This window comes from Lytechinus pictus, chromosome 2, assembly GCF_037042905.1.
Source record: "Lytechinus pictus isolate F3 Inbred chromosome 2, Lp3.0, whole genome shotgun sequence".
Classification (NCBI taxonomy): domain Eukaryota; kingdom Metazoa; phylum Echinodermata; class Echinoidea; order Temnopleuroida; family Toxopneustidae; genus Lytechinus; species Lytechinus pictus.
The window spans coordinates 68179900-68200371 of record NC_087246.1 but is presented as its reverse complement, the minus strand read 5'-3'; the positions used below and the strand labels follow the sequence as shown (position 1 = coordinate 68200371).

The window sequence follows — 20472 nt, the reverse complement described above, 5'->3', positions numbered from 1 at the left end:
ATTTAAGAAAACTTAGTACTGTTTCATATTGATTGTTCAAGGCAAAAGTAATCAAATACAAGCATCTAATTTCAATTTTCTCTCATTTTCTCCCCCTTTTCCTCCCATTCTTTTCCTCTTTTACTTGTTTTCTTTGCTATGTTGTAATGAATCGTTGACTAAAATGCATATGAACAGGGTAACAAAGTGTAAGTACTATCAGATTGGTTGTTCCTGGCAAGGACCACACCATGGTTTGGAGGGGCATGAAGACGGGTGTGCCTATCCCAAAAAGACTGGTAGTGAGGTACTGGAGGCCATTCAACAGAAGGAATCCGGGAGGGATGAGGATACTAAGGTCCTGAGGAATGTTGTCAAGCTCTTGTCCTATGAGAAGATCACTTTCAATGGTTAGAATCAGAAAATGCTTTGGGGCTTATTCACATATATGCTTTGGCAAACCAGGTTCCTTAAGAATAATTCTACTGTATTGGCATTTCACCACACAGTGAATAGTCATTGAACTTCCCTCTCCTTTACAGTACATGCTAAAGTCACGTTGGCGAAACCCACTCCACACCAACCAAAGTTTTATGGCCGATGACATACCCTCGGTTGATTTGGAGTCAGTTTTCGTTGATGTGACTTTGACATGAAGTTGTTTATAAAGACATATGTGAACAAGCCTTGAAAGTTATTTTTTTTGTTATTTGATCCAACTCTATACCTCAGATCACCATGCACAATCCAATATCCCTTTGGATAATATAAATGCAGACATTATAGGCTACAGTGCACTTGCAGAAGAAATGTCAAAGTGCTTCCTTCTCAAGTTCAATATACATGTAGTAACAAAAAATTGGTTGCATATTTCAGTTAATGCCTCTTTCTTTTCTTATCCCAGCCTATCTTTACAATTTCCCTTTTCCCCATTTACAAGGTAAACCTCTATAAAGAGAGCAATATACATTATGGTATAGCAAAGCAGGCATTGTAGAAATTATACTTGCTGATTTTGAATGTAAAAAATCCACCAAAATAAAATATGACCTTTTTTTTTAATTCAAAGAAAATTGTGAAAGATGATTTCAAAAGGAATTTCTAATTAAGGGCATTATCCAATTTTATTTATCTTTCAAATTTTATGTTATGATTTGTGATTGGTAGATTTGCAGTTGAGGCCATACCGTACAGACGATTTCATCACCAAGCTGTACTACGAAACTAGTCGTTTCTCTGCCCTCAACCAGCAATGGGTAGTCAAAGCCAGGGTTAACGATGACGAGAGGAATCCATCTCATACACTAGAGCGTCGTATCGCCTTCCAACTCTCTCTTAAGAGCCGTATCACCTCCAACCTTGTCATGCAATTTATGATCCTCAATGGGCCTTTCAGTGATGCTAAGGTGAGCATTCTCACAGAGATTCAAGTGTCTTCCTGTGCTTTAAAGTTACTATTATGGTAACTTTGCCATCCAACTTCCATGAAATCCCTAATTTCATCATTGTAACATTGGATGGGTAAGTTACCATAACAGAAACTTTCATGCAACTGGAAGGCATACATGGCCTTGTTGCATAGGACTTGTTAATGACAACATGCTTGAAATCAACAAATTTCCGCTAGGGTAGGGTTTGAGTAGCATACATGTAGAATGTAACTTACCATTCACAAGAGAAGTAAGAAGGTCCTTGCAAGCCAGTTTGATTGTTCTCCTGCTACAGGCAGTGAAATTGTCTCATTTAAACCTCTCATCATTAATGTAGGATTGTGAAACAGGATTACAGAACTCTACTAACACTATTACTGAGCAAAATATCGATATGAGCCATGAATTTAACTTTCATAATTGAATTTGTCATACAAAAATTAAAAAAATTCCTCTCCTTTTAGCCTCAGTAAATAACCAACAATAAACTTTGATTTTGATAAAAAACAACAAAGATATATAAGAGTTTATCATCTGTTTTCTCTGTTTATAAATGATTCAACACTCATATTGTAACATCTAGAAATGGTTATTCATATATCCCCTAAATATATCCTATTTTGAGATAAAAGTAGAGCTTGTTAAATGTACCTTTTAGTATTTTGTTTGCACAATTGTGAATTATGCAGATGTTTGTTTATAGATGTCTTGTTTCTGTTCCTCTCTCATGACAGATTGAGCCGCATGTATATCGCTTTGAATTCACCCCAGAGAAGACAGATAGTCCCTACAATAACATCCCCCTGATTGACTCGGCAGAATGCAACAAAATCCTGGCATCCAAGACTATCAACGTCAGAGTTATCATGTTCCAAATACCAAAATAAAGAGCGGACAGGACCAACAACTAAAATCACAAAAATTCATCATCTTTGAGAAATGCTTGCAAGAGAGCATGATTGGCACAAAGCAAACATTCACAATAGAAGCAATCGTCTTAAAGATCCCCCTTCTTGAAAGCGAAATTAGATTATTTTCCTCATGAAATAAGATGTGTGCATGAAATATCAAGTAGCGCCTGCTAATAAAAAATGTTGCAAGATAAAAAACAAATACATATGCAAGAGAAAATCACAAGCTAAAGTAAAAAATAAAAAATTGTTCCTACCACAAAAATATATGATCATTTTGCCATAGATTCTACAATTAACCTGACATGAAATCACGTGGTAAATAACTATTCCTCCATGCATTCACGGCAAACCTTTATCTGTTGGTTCCGGCTCCAGTGTGTAATAAAACGCGAATGGACTTGTACATAGACTGTATATTATACTGCACTGTACTGGCATGATGTATATACATTATACAGGAGAGGAGGTGTAATTTTGTAAGAAAAAAGGTGTATTTTTATGAGGAAATCTATTGATGCACTCAGTGTGAACTCAGGCCTAAAATTTTTGTAGGAAGTATAGCAGTGTCGTCCATTTGATGGAATAAAGAGATGTAGAAAATAGCAAGGATACATTTTCATTTTTCCATTTACAGTAGTTTGAAAAAGTAGATCACAAGCTTTAGAATGGTTTATAACCTGTCAAAATTGATCACCTAATGATCATACTTCCTTCAATCAGAATGGGGAGAGAAGAGGAATGCAAGTTTGAGACTCATTCTTGCATGGGATGTGTTGAAACTCACAACAGTCCATGACAGTATAGCCTTTAAAGAAATGCTGGTTTCTTGTTTTGGGTTTGATTTTATGGCTCCATATTTGCATATTAGGTAGATGAATGGTTACCTCTTTCTGATGAGCTGATTTTCCTATATTTTTATTTTCTAAATCCAAAATTTATATTTTTAACTTCTTAAAGGGATTCTTATGAATTTTAACTGGATGGTCATATATATTTCACCTACATTATACAATGATTGAAGAAATTATCCTCATGGTTCTTTTGTCTCTTTTCACTATTTGTTGGAAGTCAAAAATGAGGAAGAGAAAATTGCAGTTGTAAAGTAACATTTTGCCCCAAAAATATAATAGAAAAAGAAAGAAAATAAAACAGCTGTAAAATAGTGAGCTTAGATAGCCCCTAAAATATAGTTGGTATTGATAAACTTGCTTATGCCTCATTATGATAGTAGACAATTCCTGCATGATTTTCTTTTCTACTTATAACATCAGTACAAGAAATGAAGAATTTAAAATCAAACTGAACAATAGTGACAATATTGAGGTGCATTGTAAATAAGACAGATGATGATCTGCTAAACTTAAATTAGATCAAATAAACAATATTTCTTCTTGATCCTGTTGGATGTATAATGCTTTTTACAGATATTATATGTTTGTAATAGAATATTGTGTGTATGTACATACAGACATATCCTTCCCAATTATTGTACATTTTTCTTGTTAATATTACTAACTAAATATTTATTGCATCATAAATGATTTAAAGTCTATATGTAGCAAATTAGAAAGATATAGCAATACAGAGTATTATGTTTTGTGTTCAGTGTACTAGTGATCATAATGTCTGGTGGGTGTATGTTTCCAAGATACTAAAACATAAGTTTAACATTAATTAATAAATTATTCAACTGGCTTTTAGATTTGAAATATTAAATCAGACCATGTAGAACTAGGACTCAAATTTATCAAGAATGAACATATTTTATACTTTCTGCTGGTAGCATTTTAATCAATTAATATTCAAATTATATAGCCTGCAAAATATGAAGTAATGTTTTTATTATGATTGAAAAGATTGGATTATTGGGTGATTTGCAATTTAATACTTCAGATTGAAAGGTATTCTTTGAATGTATGGGCATTATATAGAAATGGAACAGTGAATGTGTATTGAAGATATTTGACAGTAGTAGACGCTAAAAGGGTAAGATCATTCTAAATTCAGTGAGGATTTATCTTATCCGTTGCCCCTTGCTGCCTCTATTTGATTACATAATCACAAATATTTTAATCTCCCTAATCCACTTCAGGGAAATAGGATTAGAGTTGTACCATGAGAGTAATTACAGTCTGACTAATTAGAATTATAATTATATTATATAATATGATAATTGTTTAACCCAATTTAGATTGAAAATGATTATTCTCACAGACCCATACATAGGTACTTACCATTTGCCCAAGTTGATTTGGTTCAGGCCTGCATTGAAACTCTTTATTGCGTTTTAGAAAAAAAAAATCATTTTATTTATTTATGCACATCTGATCATTACTATATTATATTGAATTTTTATTCTTCTTACAGGATAATTTTTTTGATGAAAATAGTATAAGAAAATGTACATATATATTATTTATTAATATATCATTTATGCCAAATAGAACTTCATTATCATAATGTATAAATATTCATGTTTTATCAGGGTAATTCTGCAGAATAGAAAACTTGTAATATGGATGAAATTGTGTTCAATGCATTGCATACAGGGGTATCAGAGAAATGTAGGCTTTGTAAAGCAAGCATTAATTTGACAGCATTTTAAAAACTTAACACATGATTCCAGGAAACAGATTAACCCCAGGAAGTGTGACTCACCATCAAGTTCACATAATTTTGACTTTAAAAAAAATGTTTATTAATACCACCCAAGCTATGGTTTTGTGTTCAGGATTTGTGTTTTACAAGATGGATGTAAAGTTTGAATGATGTGGTCTAGTGCAAGACTGATATGATTGATGAATATGCTGCTTTTAGTCATTAGACATGAAACAACTTCTTGCCATGTATGATATTCCAGCATAGAAATATTTTGTGTGGTAGACGTTTTAAATGCTGTTTTACTCTTTCTGTACTCTGTGATCCTTGTTGCTATAGAAAAGTATAGAACATAACTTGATTTTTTACAAACCCTCAATTTAATGGAACATTCATGAGGTTTAGATAATTTCATAGTATTCTCTTTTTTAAAATCTATATTTACATCTATTATTAATACAAAAGATATATACAAAAATTGGCATTATGTTACATATTAAAAGTATATTTTCTAATGTAGATTTTTAAGTGCTATAGGTTCGCTGGATAAAAGTAAAAACTCTGAAGAACAGAAATATATGATAAATGATCTATAAATTATGATGGAACTATCATACTTTCATTCACCTTTCACACTTGGAGATATTTTGCTCTCAGAACTATTTATCAAACCATGCAGTTTTAATACTTATGCTTGATAAATCAGAATATTGAAAAATAGTTACGAACAGGATATGTGCTTAGTTCACAATTTATATGACAAGGGAAGCAAATTATATTTGGAGCTTGGCAATGCAAAACTTACATGTAAATGATGTACATCCCTAGGATTGACAGGATTGTTACTTGCCTGAAAGCCATTCATCAAGTACATATTTCTTTTATGAATCTTGAAAGGCGTGGTATGCATATTATGCTCATTAATGAGCATATAATGAAATTATGTCCCAAAGCTTTGTGCTTGTGTATCATTACTTGTCAATAAAGTATATTGCATTATCTCATAATGTGAATAATGTCATATTCTGTATTCATTTTTATGTATTTTGGAAGTGTTTTAGAGCTATATTAGGCATGTGTATGCTTTAATAGATGGGGGAGGGAGATATAGGAGAGAAGTTTGAAAAGAAAGAGAGTGCGTGGGTGGGTGTGTGTGCGTGTGTGAGAGATGGGAGAAAGAAAAATATATATTTAGGAGTTGTGAGATCTCTACAGTAAAATAGACACATATGAAGTATGCTAATTACATGATTATGCTAATTATGCTAATTTAAAAAAGTGCCCAGGTGACAACCAAGCTAAATTTTCTTCAAACCCATCTAGAACAAAAATTAACCAAAAAGCCTTGTACATGTACTTAACTTTTCCAGGTCATGTACATGGCCTATGGGGCTGTCTACTGGACCAATTCAGTCTATATTGTGACGACAATCTATTTTAGTCTGATATCAAACTGGGGAAATTTTTTACCATCACGACTTCTAGGCGGCAGAGCGCTGCCCTATAAATGTCTTTTTGTGGCGGACTGTTCCCTCTAATACTAAGGTTGAAATTGAAATGACAAGGTTTTTATAACTCTTAAAATGGTTCATCATTCCACTAAAAACTCACTAAGTAGGTAGTCTTTTCCAAAAAAAGTGTTCTTTTCATCCTCACTTCCAAAGGGAGTCTCTATACTCTCCACATGGTACAGACTGTGGGCAACTTTTTTTTAAAGTATTCTTTTATTGCTTCTTCCAGTGAATACAAACAAACTGGTTTCATGAATTTTACGACTTTATAAATGATACATCATAATAACTTATTGAATAATACATCAAAGTACCAGTAAAATAAGTAATTCATAAATATACATAAATTTTTGTTATTAATCCATTCATTTTCCAATTCACTGAAAGAAATTAAGAAATAACTACAGAAAATAAAGAAAAAAAGAATAATTAACACACCCGCAAATCCCACCGAAAAAAAATCCTTGTCCTTTAGTGGAATTGAAGCACGTTTAGTATCTCGGCCCTCCGCACACGGTCATTACTTCTTCATACTCACTCCTATTACATGAAAATTCTCAAGATAAAAAGATAAAGCCCCATCCTCCACCCCCCAAAAAAAAATCTGACTCCCCTTTAACACAGGGTGCACAATGTCATTATTTCTCTTTTCATATATGCCTTGATCCTGGAATACCTGGGAGAATGATATGTTTCTTTACTTGTTAGTTTTTGCCGCAGCAAAAATTGGTTCACTTTCCGAAGCAGAACAGAAATTGCATTGACGAGGACCCAATTATTACAGGGGGACTCGAGCCTGAAATGATTATGTCTCAATAAATAGAGTAATTTTCAATGAGCGAAACGTTGAAAATTTCATTGAAATCTGATAATAATGAAGTTTAATTTTAAAGATAGGCAATATTTTGTGAAAACAGTTAAGTCATACACTTTATCACGCCTATGCAATAAACTATGTGATCTAATCACATCCATACTTTCCCTTTTTTTCTCTTATCATTACATGAAATCTTATATCATTTCTATGTTCATACATATGTTTACGATATGTCCTATTAAAAAAAAAGTTTTTATGTGTTGAATAAATTTGGATTTTAGTGATGACATTTTCAGTTTTTGTCTGATTTTACTTTATCATATCATGTTCACCCTGATAGAGTATCCCCTCAAGTAGACCTTTCACTTGTAAATTACCCATATGCTACCCAAATTCCTTCTCTTTTTATACCTCATGTTATCTTACATTATTAGTTTAGCCCATGTCTAATCCTCTGAAAATCCACCTTTTCCGCATTATTTCCTGTGTGATCTGCTTGGAAACAAACTTGGGACGCCGTTAGACATCTGGATAAAAGTACTTGATAATCCTTTGAAGAGTTTTGTAGGACTTATGTGAGGGGATGTGAGGTTGGTCGATCTCTCATTTAAGACTCATAAGGTCGAGTTACTCCATGAACCTATTGTAGGTCCATGATCAGACGTGGGATCCTCATGGGACTCTATCATGCATGGATTAAAATTCTGAAGATATTTATCTTATCACGACCAAGACAAAGGCTGTTTAGGTCAGAGCATGGACCTATACGTCCATGGTCAGAGGAAGGGTTGGAGTATTGCCCATCTGGACAGAGCAACGAGCTCCGACCTTCCTCAGACCAAGACACTCCTGGAAACCAGTTTGTGTATCTAAGACATACAGGACATAATGTTCAGAAAATTATATCGTATTTCACCCTTCTCTCTTTCCTTTTCTTTGTTTCTTGGTCATGATTTTTTTTTTTTTTTTTTTTTTTTTTTGGGGGGGGGGAGCAGGGAGGGTGAGCACCCAAAGCCCCTCCCCTGCCCCCCCCATCTGTAAGCCACTAGTCAGATCTAACCATAAACCATGGAGCTAGTAGCTCCATGCATAAACACAAATATATCTTGTCAGTTTCATGAAGCTGTTTATTATACTTGTCTCGTCTTCATGCTTGACTGGTGACCCATTTTGGTGTTCAATTACATGTAGATACCTGGTACCTCAAATTTATCATGTTTAATATAACGGGGTGAATTTCTTATAATCCTAATCTAGTCTGGGAATCTAATTTTTGAACATTTTTTTTAAACTCAGATAATTGCTAATAACAAGTATTTTATTATACCAAGGTCGAATCAACTTTTAACTTATAAGAATGAAGATAATTGAAAGTCTGCCGCTCACATGTAATTGTGCAGACAAGCGGCTTTTTGAATCACCACCATACATGCACTCTTGATCAAAGTGAAAGTTTACCATTATAGTCGGTTCTATAGACCCCCATTTCAGGGTTTTGTGAGGCACACCGCCATCAATATAATTCGAGTGCCCCTCCCCCCTCCGGAAAAGTACAAGAACTGAACACATAAAATTTCAAGAAAAGAATTGTTTATAATTAGGCTTATATGTCTGTTTATTTTTTCTACAAAATATCATGTTACACAATCTTCATAAGCATGTATATCAAGTATTACTCTCATACCCCTTTCATAAACCCAATAAAACACAATTATGCGGCTAATAGCAGCATAATTTGGTCGTAAAATCAGAGGAGGACAAGAGTTATCCGCATTATTCTGATGCTGCTATTATCCGCATAATAGCGGCATCGGGACAAGATTTTGAGTTTATGAACGTATTTCCAAATAATGCGGATAATTGCCATGGTGCGGTCACAAGGTCACCCTTTTCCAACACAACCGCATTGGAGGGGGCGTGTCCAGTTGTCATGACGATTATCCGCCTTTTTCAGGACGGGCGCTCGTAAAAATAATTTATGGAGTTTGTGAACGCAATTTTTATTGAATTATCCGCATTACTCTTAGGCGGCTAATTGGAGGATATGTTTTATTGGGTTTATGAAAGGGGTATTACACACATGCATTGCAATATACATGGAGAAATTTCCACAGTTAAGCGTTATTGACTTAAAATGAAATTTTGTCTGCCCAACCTGTCTAAAAAATGTTAATGATGGTTGGCTTCTCAAGCCATTCCATGAAACATTAGCAAGTAGGCATCACAATCTACTCAGAGGGATACATGGAGCTGAGAGAGGGCTGGCAGAAATTGTTTTGTAATCTGTGAAAAATATTAGTTATGCCAATCAACAGTTCATAAGAGTAATCATGTAAAACAGGTAAAGTAATGATTGTACACATGCAATGTTACACAAATGTAGGTCCCTTTCATAAAGAACTGACGATTATGGAAACTTTTGCTATCAAAACTACCATGATAACAGGGCTCCACAGCCAATAAATACCAAGATTCCAATGATAGCTTGTCATGCTGCCATAACAACAAAATTACCTCAATCACATTTTTTTTTAATAGTCCTGAGACGTTTGAAGTGTGACATAATTTCAAACTAATTTAAAGATACATGTACTTTTTTATATAATTCCCGATTAGCTAATGAAGAAACAAAACCACCAAAATATCACTGGATTAACAGATTATAAAATACATAACAAATATCAAACAATCACTAAACGTTAGATTTATAGGAAAATATACAAATAGAACCATTATATACATGCACTAAACTATTGAAATTTTGAAAAAAAAATTAAATGGGAAATATTCATTTCAACTACAAAAACAATTGATTAACCCCACTAACCCAAGCAGGAAAGCAATGAATACTAAAACAAAAGACACATCAAAGACCCCTAAGGACTACCTAACAAATGTCCTGAGGTGAACACAAAATTATCCTGAGCTCCTGTCAATCATTTTACTTCTCTTAATTTCATAGTTTTAAATTTGTTATTTTCTTTCTTTTTTATTTTCCATCATGACCCTGAAGTGCCTGAACTAAGTAAGAAAATCAATTTAAATTGATTCAAATGATAGTAAGATACCTTATCCTTGACCTCGATATACAGGCGAAAATGCTGACTGACAAGAAATGGCTTCAAATGAAATAAAATTATGATACTATGAAACTGAAAATATGCTTCAGCCCATTTTCAGTGAAAATGCACAGTAGCAATGAATTTCAGTAACAATACTCCAATGAACACCTCTGGCAGTTTTGCTTGCATTACAAAATATAGCAGCAGTGATAAACAAGTGGAGCGTCTCTGGCAGCCTCGCCTGCATTATGCGATTCAATACAGTAGCAGTGATGACTATGGAAACAACTATCAAATAATTATTAAAAAAAAAAACACCATTCATATAATAACATAATACTAATTTTACTGACCCTAAATGACATTTGACCTTGATCATGTGACCTAAGACCTGTGCAAGATTATCAGTGATACTTGATTACCCCTACATGTCCACATTTCATGAAGTTATGATGTCAATTAACAATTTGACCTTTGATCTCGGTCATGTGACACGAAACTCAGGCAGGATGTTTGGTAATAGTTGATTACCCTTATGTCCAGGTTTCATGAACTAGATCAATTAATTTTCAAAGTTAGGATCGCTAATCAACAAATACCCCCAACATGGCCAAAGTTCATTCATTGACCCTAAATGACCTGGTAGAATGTTCAGTAATACTAGGTAATCCTTATGTAAAATTTTAATGAACTAGGTCCATATATTTTCTAAGTTATGATGACATTTCAAAAACTTAACGTTCGGATAAGATTTCAATGTTGACGCCGTCGCTGTCGGAAAAGCGGCGCCTCTCACTCAGCTTTGAAGGCGAGACATAAGAAATATTTCCAGTCAACACTATAATTGGTGAAAGCTGGATCTGCCCCTGATGAAGGAGGTTACAATTCAAGTTCACATTATGCATAACATTATGTTTTCTACAAATGAAGAGAGCATGTACATTTACATATAAGAGAATGTCAATTGATTCAGCATTGAGAGTAAAGGGCAAAATCAATGTTCTAACTTTGAAGAAAGTAATGAAGCCCAACATTTCAAAATTTTAATCTTGGTTAAGATTTCAATGTTGAGTTTTTTGTACCCTAAATGACTGTTGACCTTGGTCATGTGACCTGACACTTGAGCAATATGTCCAGTGATACTTGATTACCCTATGTCCAAATACTTTCTAACTTGTGATGACATTTAAAAAATAAAACCTTGGTTAAAGATTTGATGTTAATGCCGCCACAGTTGCCACTGCCATCAGAAAAGCAGCACCTAAAGTCTCACTCTGCTATGCAGGCGAGACAAAAATGATTTGTCATTTATATTCGTCTTTCTGGAGGATATTTAAAAAAAGACTGGGTATTTTTCCATGATGAAACCAGAAAAATAAAACAGAAGTCAAAGAAAAATTCTGGAGGTGTCATCAGTTTCTGAATTAATGAAATGAAAATAACATTCAACATTCTGATGGGGCATTGCAAGAAAAATGTGATCAATAGTCTATTTTCAGTCCTTAAATCAATATGTCTTGCAATTAATTGTAAATTCATGATTGATTGCTAATCTGCTCCTTAAAAACAAGGAGTGTAATCTGATTTGCTACAGCTACAATTGATCTATCAATTGTAAAATTGCAACATAATATTTGTGATTGATTGCAAATATTTTCTTGCAACATCCCTTTAGATTAACACCATTGCAGATCACACAGAATGTAATCATATAATCACATTGACGTGGATTAAAGTAAATAATTATTATGCAATCAATCTGAACATTCATTTCATAACATACATGTATATCACTTGTGTACCAATAAATCTCACTCAATTAAAGACAATGTATTATTTACACTCTCTATATTCTAAATTCTGACATTCATCTGTCTCTTGTCAACATTACCTTGGGTTTCAATGCACCACATACAAGTATACAAAACACCACTCGCAGCTGACTTTCTTTGATTCACTCGAATACAAAGAATACATGTAGGTTCAGAAAACAAAATCAACAGTTGTGGGATTTTAGATACTGTATAGGTAGCTGAATGAAATCCAGTTGGTCATTCCTAGAATATTGCTCTGTTCTCAATTGTTCATTCTGCTGAAATAAGGTGATACCTACAAACTCAATCATGTTTAAAACTAAAATTCACAACTTCTGATCGGCCATTTTTTAAGTTTAAAACTATAACTTGATCAGCAGCAACTGCGAAACAAGAATAATTTAGATTGTTATTGCTATTACATGTATTTCACCATGCAAGGTAATTACCGAAGAAATCTTGATTCTGAAAATATATTCATTATAATGGAGATTCTCCATTTTTGGAGACCCCTACTGGATTTGCATTTAACTGATTCTTTTAATACGATTTTTTTAACTGTTTGCTGGTACAGTATGTTGCAAGGAACAGAGGCACCCAGAATCAAAATGTTTCATGTATATAGTACTATTTATCTGTGTATGTTCATTGCTGATCGGCTGATTAGTTCTGTTACTTGTGGTTGCCCATTCAGGGTTTTTTTAAATACAAATTCTGTGAACTTGATCAAACTTCAGAATACAGTCAGGTACAAAGTAACACTCAATTGTCTAACCAGAAACTGCTTCAATAGTAACAATTCAGAGGGTACAATGATTACTTTCTTTACTTTCTCTATACATTACATGATAATAATATTCTGCATTTATATAGCGCTTAATACATCGGAACGACGTCTCTAAGCCCTTTACAGACATATTATTACCCCGGTCATCGGATCCTTGCATGCCCGCATACAATGTATGCACCTTCTCCTCTCCCTGGGGAGCATTCCAACAAGAGTTCCAAGACTCAATTGCTAGGCATACTACATATAGGTTTTAACATCCTACCAGGTACCCATTTAACACCTGGGTGGAGAGTGGCAAAGTGTGGATTAACGCCTTGCCAAAGGACGCTAGGCCATGGTGGGATTCGAACACACGACCCTCTGATTACAAGGCGAGAGTCAGAACCGCTACACCATGACGCTTCCACGACATGATAGAAAAAAAATCACATTCAAACTTATTACAGTAATGTTTTAATTCTTCATACAAACGTTTTTAATGAAATGAGGCTTAATATGACAGAACTTTTCGTCCAGATTCCGATGGTGTCTTAATGGCAGAATTGTGAAAAGTGAAAAGAATACAATTTTAATCTGTCATAGAATTCAATAGCACCGAAATGTGCTGCTGTCACTCGATTTGTCGGAACACCGGAATGGGAAAATAGTACAGGAATCCAATCGATGGAACACATTCCGGTGTTCCAGCATGACTGACTCAGGCATACATAATGTCTTTATATAAAATGGAAATAAGTAATACAAAAGTGGAATACAACTGGAATCAGTACAAGCTGGGAATGATTGACAATTCTCATGATGTTTTCTCTTTCTCTACAGGAAGTTCAAAGTGGAAAGCTCTCATCAACACCACACCGCCAAACGCCAGTAGATAGTGAAACCAATCCACTCGTTTAATACCAAAGAGTTCTCCATTAGTTCCTACAGCAGCAGCCATCATGTAACAAAATGCTCCCATCATTCCAAACGGATTCTTCTGTATAAGGCTATAGATTCCAATTGAGAGGACAGCTGATGAGCTAATGAATGTTGTGAGGGCAGTATCTACCACAGCGTCGAATGTGATTACAAATTTGAGGATAGCATACATGGTGGGTACACCAACATGCAGTGCTGCTAGGATACGAGAGCCATATTTACGGTAGAATCCTCCGGCCATCAGAGCAAGTCCTAAAGTTCCTGCTAGCCAGCTCATGGATGCATGGCAGGAGACTATATGCTCACTGGGGGAGGACATAGAGTAGCGTGCAGATCCAAAACCTGCTGCTACAGACATGATCAAGAAACCAAATGCTCCAAATGTGGTGATGGGAAGAATGGACACAGCTGTCCCAAACGAAGAAAAACATAGAATGAAATCTGATACAGCAATACTCAACTCCATGTTTCCTCACTCAAAGTTCTTTGCCTTGTTAGATTCAATTATCCTCCTGAAAAATGTAAGAATACAAGAAAATAGAAATTACTGACAAGTTTTGGGTAAATTGGGAGGGAGAATATATGAAAGCCATTCTAACTGAAAATGCTAAATTCTGGAGTAAAAGAAAAATGTCAAAACCATCTTTCAGCATGTAAGGTATGTTCACGCCCATACATAAAATCATTATCAATTAAATTTTATTGAGGTTTTCACAAGATGGTGGCACTAATAAATTTCACAACCTAAATTCAGCTCACTGGTAGTTTTATATCCGTGTCTAAATTCACTGTGCACTCAATTTCTATGATTATTTCATATGAGGACCAATGAGCCATTGCTCGTTTGTAATAATAACTATTTATAATCAAGTTTCAAATTTTATTATTTGTTAAATAATAATTTTAATCTATAAATTGATCTTCAAAACGGGATTTTGTAACATCGCTTATCGAAGCGTTTCAAGGGTCAAGTCTATTGTATTTGCGGTGTTTACGAATGGATCGAGGGATCTACACGAGGTCGACCTGGTAAAAAACCTGTCATTTTTCATATTTATACAGTTTTTTGCACCTTCATATGCATAAGGCGTATGAAGGTGTATAGATAATTAAAATCCTACAAATTTACGTGATTTATATCTTAAAAGATGGATTTCCTAGGGAAATCCATCCGGGTGTATAATAGGTCTCACTTAGGCATGTATGGGGAGGGTTTCAAGGCTTCGTGATGAAAAAGTATGTCAAAATTAAAAAAAATATCATCACAAAGTCCTCAAGGCTAGGCAAGATCGATGAGCGCAAATTTAAAAACGCGAATTTATGAGCATCTATGTTAATGCAAGTTTTGAACCGCAGTTCAATTGCGTGTATCATTTTGGCAAAGAGACTGCATAATTTAACCTATAGAGGGCGAAATTTAAGCAAGCAAGCTTGAGCTCCAAAATAATATACGCATTGCAAGAATTTGTTCCAATGTGATATTTTTTTTAACAGTCACAGATCAGTATTCAAATTATGATTTTGCTTGAAATATAGGTTGCTTTTGCTGTTTGATTGGTGAGTGTTTATATCTAGATCTGTTTACTTTTTAAGACTGGGGCTATTGAAATGAATGAGGTATTAAATGAAGTCTTGATGAGCTCTAAATGATGCTATGAAGCAAACACCTCATTTCTCAAATATTTTTTTTTTCTCTATGGCAGAGAAATGCTGAAAATTGACCTAGTAGGGGGCCTTGAACCTTGAACCTTGAAGAATAATCCCTTTCAGCAGCTTCAAAGCTATCCCGGGCCTAATTTCATTCTTCTTTTTTGTAGCCAATAATCAGATTTTTTTCAAAAATGTTACATTTCTGTCAGTCTGAAGGTCATTTCTCTTCAAATTCACAAAGAAAATGTGATATTTTCTTGAAATAAGAAAAATAATATTTTTCTCCAGACACCGGCTAATTGATAGTGATACACGTCTGACAAAACTCAAATACACACACACAAAAGTCAATACGTGGGACATAATAGTGTCATAGACACCACCAGTCTCACGATCACGTTAGACGTTTTTCTTCACACACCAGATAAATAACACTAAAGCTGATCGGACATTTAAGCTAAACTGAAGTCAATGCAGTATGAGGATTTAACATTGAAAGATGAAAACGTATCATGACATTGATGGAAACATGAAATACAGACCTTAACTCTCAACAAATCAACGCTGTCGATCGGGTCGAACTTGAGTCGAAGTTTATTTCCGCGTGAAGGCCGACATGAGAGGGAGACATATACCGTATACCGGTACAGAAAGTATGGTTGGTGCTGGCAATTAGCAGGCGGCAAGCAGTGAGAAATAAAAAAAATCTGCAGAATCTGATTTTTTGTGTGTGCTTATTCCACTATTGCTGAATACGAAGCTGCTTGTTGCCAAATTTATAAATGCCGTCTTAAAAAAACAACACATATTCCCAAGTAAGGTAGATAAACATGATATAGATGACCCAATAGATTAATTTCAAGCTTCTATTTCAAATAAAGTAGGGAGCCCCCTCCGTCGGCTTTGCACCCCTCCGGATACATCGACGAGCCGGTCACGTGAGCTACTTTTCCCGCCTTTTGACCGTGTGAGACTTTGATGACAACCTGAGACTGATTAGCTCCAGATTGCCTCATCATTTTCACCTTAGAAGGTAAGGGCCAATATTCATTTATCATTATTCTGATAAATCCTTAATTACCTTCCGCTCGCGCGCTACTACAGTGGCGTAGTCACCCGGATTTTGTGCAAATTTGGGGATATCCCAACCTTGCATTGTAGGCAGAGTTCAACGTTCGAACGGTCACACATAGGCCGGGGACAGGTCAGCGTGGAGACGACTAGGTCGTTCGCTGGCTGAGGGCACCCGGGTGTGTGATTGTGTTGGCGTTGGATTGCCTGCAGATTCTGGGACTAATTTATTTGCCTTGATATTTACAGGTAATTATTATTGACTATTTTTAAATGCAAATAATTATTGATTCATTATCTTGGTGATTTTGATTTACATTTGCATTTTTGGAAGGGTGATCGACCTTAGCGAGTTAATTCACCACCCAACTCAAGTTGGGAAGGTGAAGTGAGTCAAGGCCCTATATAAACAAGGTTGCGACAACAGGTGTCAAAGGTCAAATTTGAAGGATCTCGAATAGTTCCAACCGGGCCTTTTTGTCGACTGCTACCATTGGAAATGCGTGTAAAATTTTGAATCATTTTTTATAATTATATCGGAAATCGACGTTAGAAATTTATTTTCACACTGCATATCCATATCAATATATTAGCGGCCACCTAAATTTATCAAATTTGTACAATCTTATAACAAAAATCTTGAAATATCGTTGATTTGAAAAATGGCAACCGAGTTCGTCGCAAGCCGCAAATGCTCACTGCTGCTGGTAGCGAGCGGGACGCTGCACTAATTTTCCCCGGAACTGTCGGGCTGGATGTAAGGTTCTGCTGGCCCCCACGGGTCGTTTGGAGAGCGAGAGGTGAGTATGTACCGGAATGTCATGTGGTGCCATAAATACTAGTTTCATGTCCTAAATTCTTATTGTAGATTTTTTGCCGTAGTAAATTTAGCTGAATTTGATTTTTTTTACCAGAGCACTCAAAAACATGAATGATTTGAGCATATGTTTGTGCCTGTCTTTAGTTTGAGTTTGACTGAGTGGGCCCTTAATCATTAATTAATTATTTATTTATTTTTGATTTCTGATATTTAAATAGGCCACAGGGCGGCACATATCATCAACTTGGTGGTTTTCCATGTGGCCCTATTAACAAAAAAGTACAGCAAAAAATGTTACTAGATCTATTAATAATACCAAATAGATCTAACGTTAGACAGTTAGATCTAGATCTACATGCAGCTGCAGTGAGTTAAAATAAACATGACAAAATGTAGGCAAAAAATGTATGCGAACATGTTATAGGAAAGATGATTGGTATCCTTAATTGGGAATTATGTTCATTTAATATTAAAATCAACTATGACAATTTGAATCAAACCTGTGAATTTAGATTTTGAAGATGAAACATATATTGCCTATTAATTGATGGAAAGAGAGATAAGTGCTGTGCAGAATGCAGATATTCAATTCTACTAACCTTATTTTTATTAAGAACAAAATTAATTTCAAGAATTCAATTTATTTTGGGGGCTTGGGGCCAATGCATAAAGTGAATTCACAACCAGGACTGTACCAAATAGTGAAGTGCTTTATCCAGTTTAGATCAAAAGAACATTAAAAAAAAGAAAGTAAATAAATATTTATTCATTTCAATCACCACACAGCACAAGGTTTACTAAATGAGGATAACGTTAGGTTACTTATATCATAAAATTTTACATTGGATAAGTGGTCTTGTCAGTTGTCACCAGAATAAGGCTAGTGCTAGTTTCCCCTTATATTCCTATCGCTACAGAATTTTTCATAGCGTTCTTAATATTTCTACCCTTTATGCCCTGTAAAAACATACCATGGTGTTCTTTGGATTTAATACCATTTCAATGCCTTACATACATGTACCTCGTTGCTCTCGAGATCAACATGCTTTATTTTATTTTCATATATGATACAGGCCAGGGTTATCCTTATAGTTGCCACCGTGATGTAAAACTATTCCGAAGGAAAGTGAAATACCCAAGTAGGCCTAGTACAGTACTAGACCAAAAGCTTTAGTATCTGTATTTGGTTATTTTGCTGAACTGTGTTGGCTTCTCTCACTTAGTAAAATGTCAGAAATTGTTAAATAAATCCCTAGAAATGGTTATTCCTGTCTAGCCTAGTACCAATTTGGCTATAAACTCTTTGTTGTGTACTGGGTGAGTTCAATTCTCACGAGGCATATTCGAACATCATTGACCACCAAGTCTATGATAACCCTAAATGCTTTCATGGTGTCAGTACATGGACAAATGAGTTTAGTAATCCAGTTGGTTTGCATGTAGCTTCCTTTTTTTTTTAAATATTACTTTCATTTCTGCACTGCCAATACTTTGCACATTTTCTAGACCAAAAATCTTCAATCTCTGTACCATCTCAGATGTTGTTCTGGAAGTTTCCATGGCAAAAAAGAACAGTGTAGCAAAAAACATCTGAGATAGTGTAGTAGGTTTCATGGTCATCATGTATCTTTCTTGGGCAAATGTTGGTCCTGAAAAGGACCACCCAATCTTGACGTTGCGACAAGTGTGTTCTTGTCGTCCTACTCATGCCTTGTGTACTGAAAGCCCTCTCGCTCAGACAGCAAGTATTGTATGTGCTAGTCCTTACGTGGAGCCACACTTAGAACAAGTTTCATTCGGTCTGTGCCTGCAGACTAAACTAATGTGGCCATGGCACCTCCTCACCCATCCAATGCCATATAAAGTTCATATTGGCATTAAAATGTATTTGCTTAATAAAACAACCTCTTTACAACTATCTAAAATTAACGCATGATCCAACTATATTATCATAACATGTACACTAAATATGAAATAAAAGAAACAATAGGTAGAGAGTGAGAGATTGACCCTCATTTTATGCTGTTGCCACCAATGAAAGTTCTTAATTTAAATTTGGAACTTCATGAGAGTCGAACTCATCCAACATTGCACAAAATGCGGTCAGAAGACAGGCGGAATGATACATGATGAAAGATTTAAAGGAGAACATTTCAAGGAAATAAAGATTGACTGCACAATGTAGCCCTACATGTATGTAATATAATCACATCTTATTACAATCATGATGAAAATCAAACAATCATACTTACACAGCTTACTGGCTTATCCAGTAGTTCCTCTCATCCAAAACAGATCAATCGGCAGCAATTACATGTAGGGCCTATTTTATTTTCCACAATCAAATTGAAAAAAAAATCTACATTTAGATCTAACTTAGATAAGTTTGGTGCATCAATGATTATCTTGTCAACTAAGCACGTATTATCATTGGCTTTTGTAATTACTTAGTTATCACACCATACATATCAACAGAGTAGAGGTCTACATGTGCATGTATGCTAAATTAGGCCTTTAAAGTTTCTTTGAAAAACTACAAAGAATTGATTTTAATTCCAAACCATTTCAAATTACTTGGCCTAGTCGAAGAAATGTTTGGTCTAGATACCCAACCTGTCCGGACATGCAACTAGTGGTATGATAGGGGCACTTGTCCAATACTACAAGGTTGTGATAACATCCATGTGGTCTTAAACCACTTTTAAAAAATGCAGTGCTAAGCTAACACCACTTTTATCACAAGGTTGTGATAACCTTGTCCACAGTTAGTAACCTGTGTGGTGAACAAGATTGTCTTGAATCTTGAAGAAGTACTTTTTGAGTGTCAACAAGATTGTCAATTTTCTCTTGATCTAGACTGGATGAATACTTGATCAACAGTCAATTTTGACCATACAGTGAATTAATCATCATAAAAAAATGCCTTGGCACAAAACTAAATTGAATTCTTGAAATTTATAATTTTTTTTCTAATTAAAAAGAGATTAAAAAGAGAGTCTGTGGAGATGAAGATCTGCATCAGTCACAGAGGGCCTCACAAAAATATGCTCAAAATTAAAAGTTTTTGAGCGCTCTTGTGAATTAAAAAAAAAAGATTT

The 20472-nt window shown here is 34.9% G+C and overlaps 2 protein-coding genes across 3 annotated transcripts; one reads left to right on the top strand and one right to left on the bottom strand.

The window, feature by feature from the left end:
* Positions 1-147: 147 nt before the first annotated feature.
* LOC129253746 (zinc finger TRAF-type-containing protein 1-B-like) lies at positions 148-5942 on the top strand. Its single transcript, XM_054892170.2, has 3 exons — positions 148-389; positions 1147-1385; positions 2144-5942. The coding sequence occupies exons 1-3, from the start codon at positions 164-166 to the stop codon at positions 2294-2296; spliced, it is 618 nt and encodes a 205-aa protein (XP_054748145.1). The 5' UTR covers positions 148-163; the 3' UTR covers positions 2297-5942.
* A 2904-nt stretch (positions 5943-8846) lies between these two features.
* LOC129253747 (uncharacterized) lies at positions 8847-16343 on the bottom strand. Of its 2 annotated transcripts, none has more exons than XM_064095498.1 (2): positions 16026-16343; positions 8847-14345 (listed from the first exon to the last, which is right to left on the bottom strand). In XM_064095498.1, exon 2 carries the CDS (start codon positions 14297-14299, stop codon positions 13709-13711), a length of 591 nt encoding a protein of 196 aa, XP_063951568.1. In that variant the 5' UTR covers positions 14300-14345; positions 16026-16343; the 3' UTR covers positions 8847-13708. The 2 variants fall into 2 exon arrangements, with proteins under 2 accessions (XP_063951568.1, XP_063951569.1); XM_064095499.1 differs by lacking the exon at positions 16026-16343 and adding an exon at positions 15905-15989.
* Positions 16344-20472: the final 4129 nt, after the last annotated feature.

Excerpts from the sequence above, each read along its gene's own strand:
- LOC129253747 (XM_064095498.1), bottom strand. The coding sequence starts at position 14,299 with ATGGAGTTGAGTATTGCTGTATCAGATTTCATTCTATGTTTTTCTTCG.
- LOC129253746 (XM_054892170.2), top strand. The coding sequence starts at position 164 with ATGCATATGAACAGGGTAACAAAGTGTAAGTACTATCAGATTGGTTGT. Across the intron at positions 390-1,146 it reads TGAGAAGATCACTTTCAATG|ATTTGCAGTTGAGGCCATAC; the intron begins GTTAGAATCAGA and ends TGTGATTGGTAG. Across the intron at positions 1,386-2,143 it reads GGCCTTTCAGTGATGCTAAG|ATTGAGCCGCATGTATATCG; the intron begins GTGAGCATTCTC and ends CTCTCATGACAG.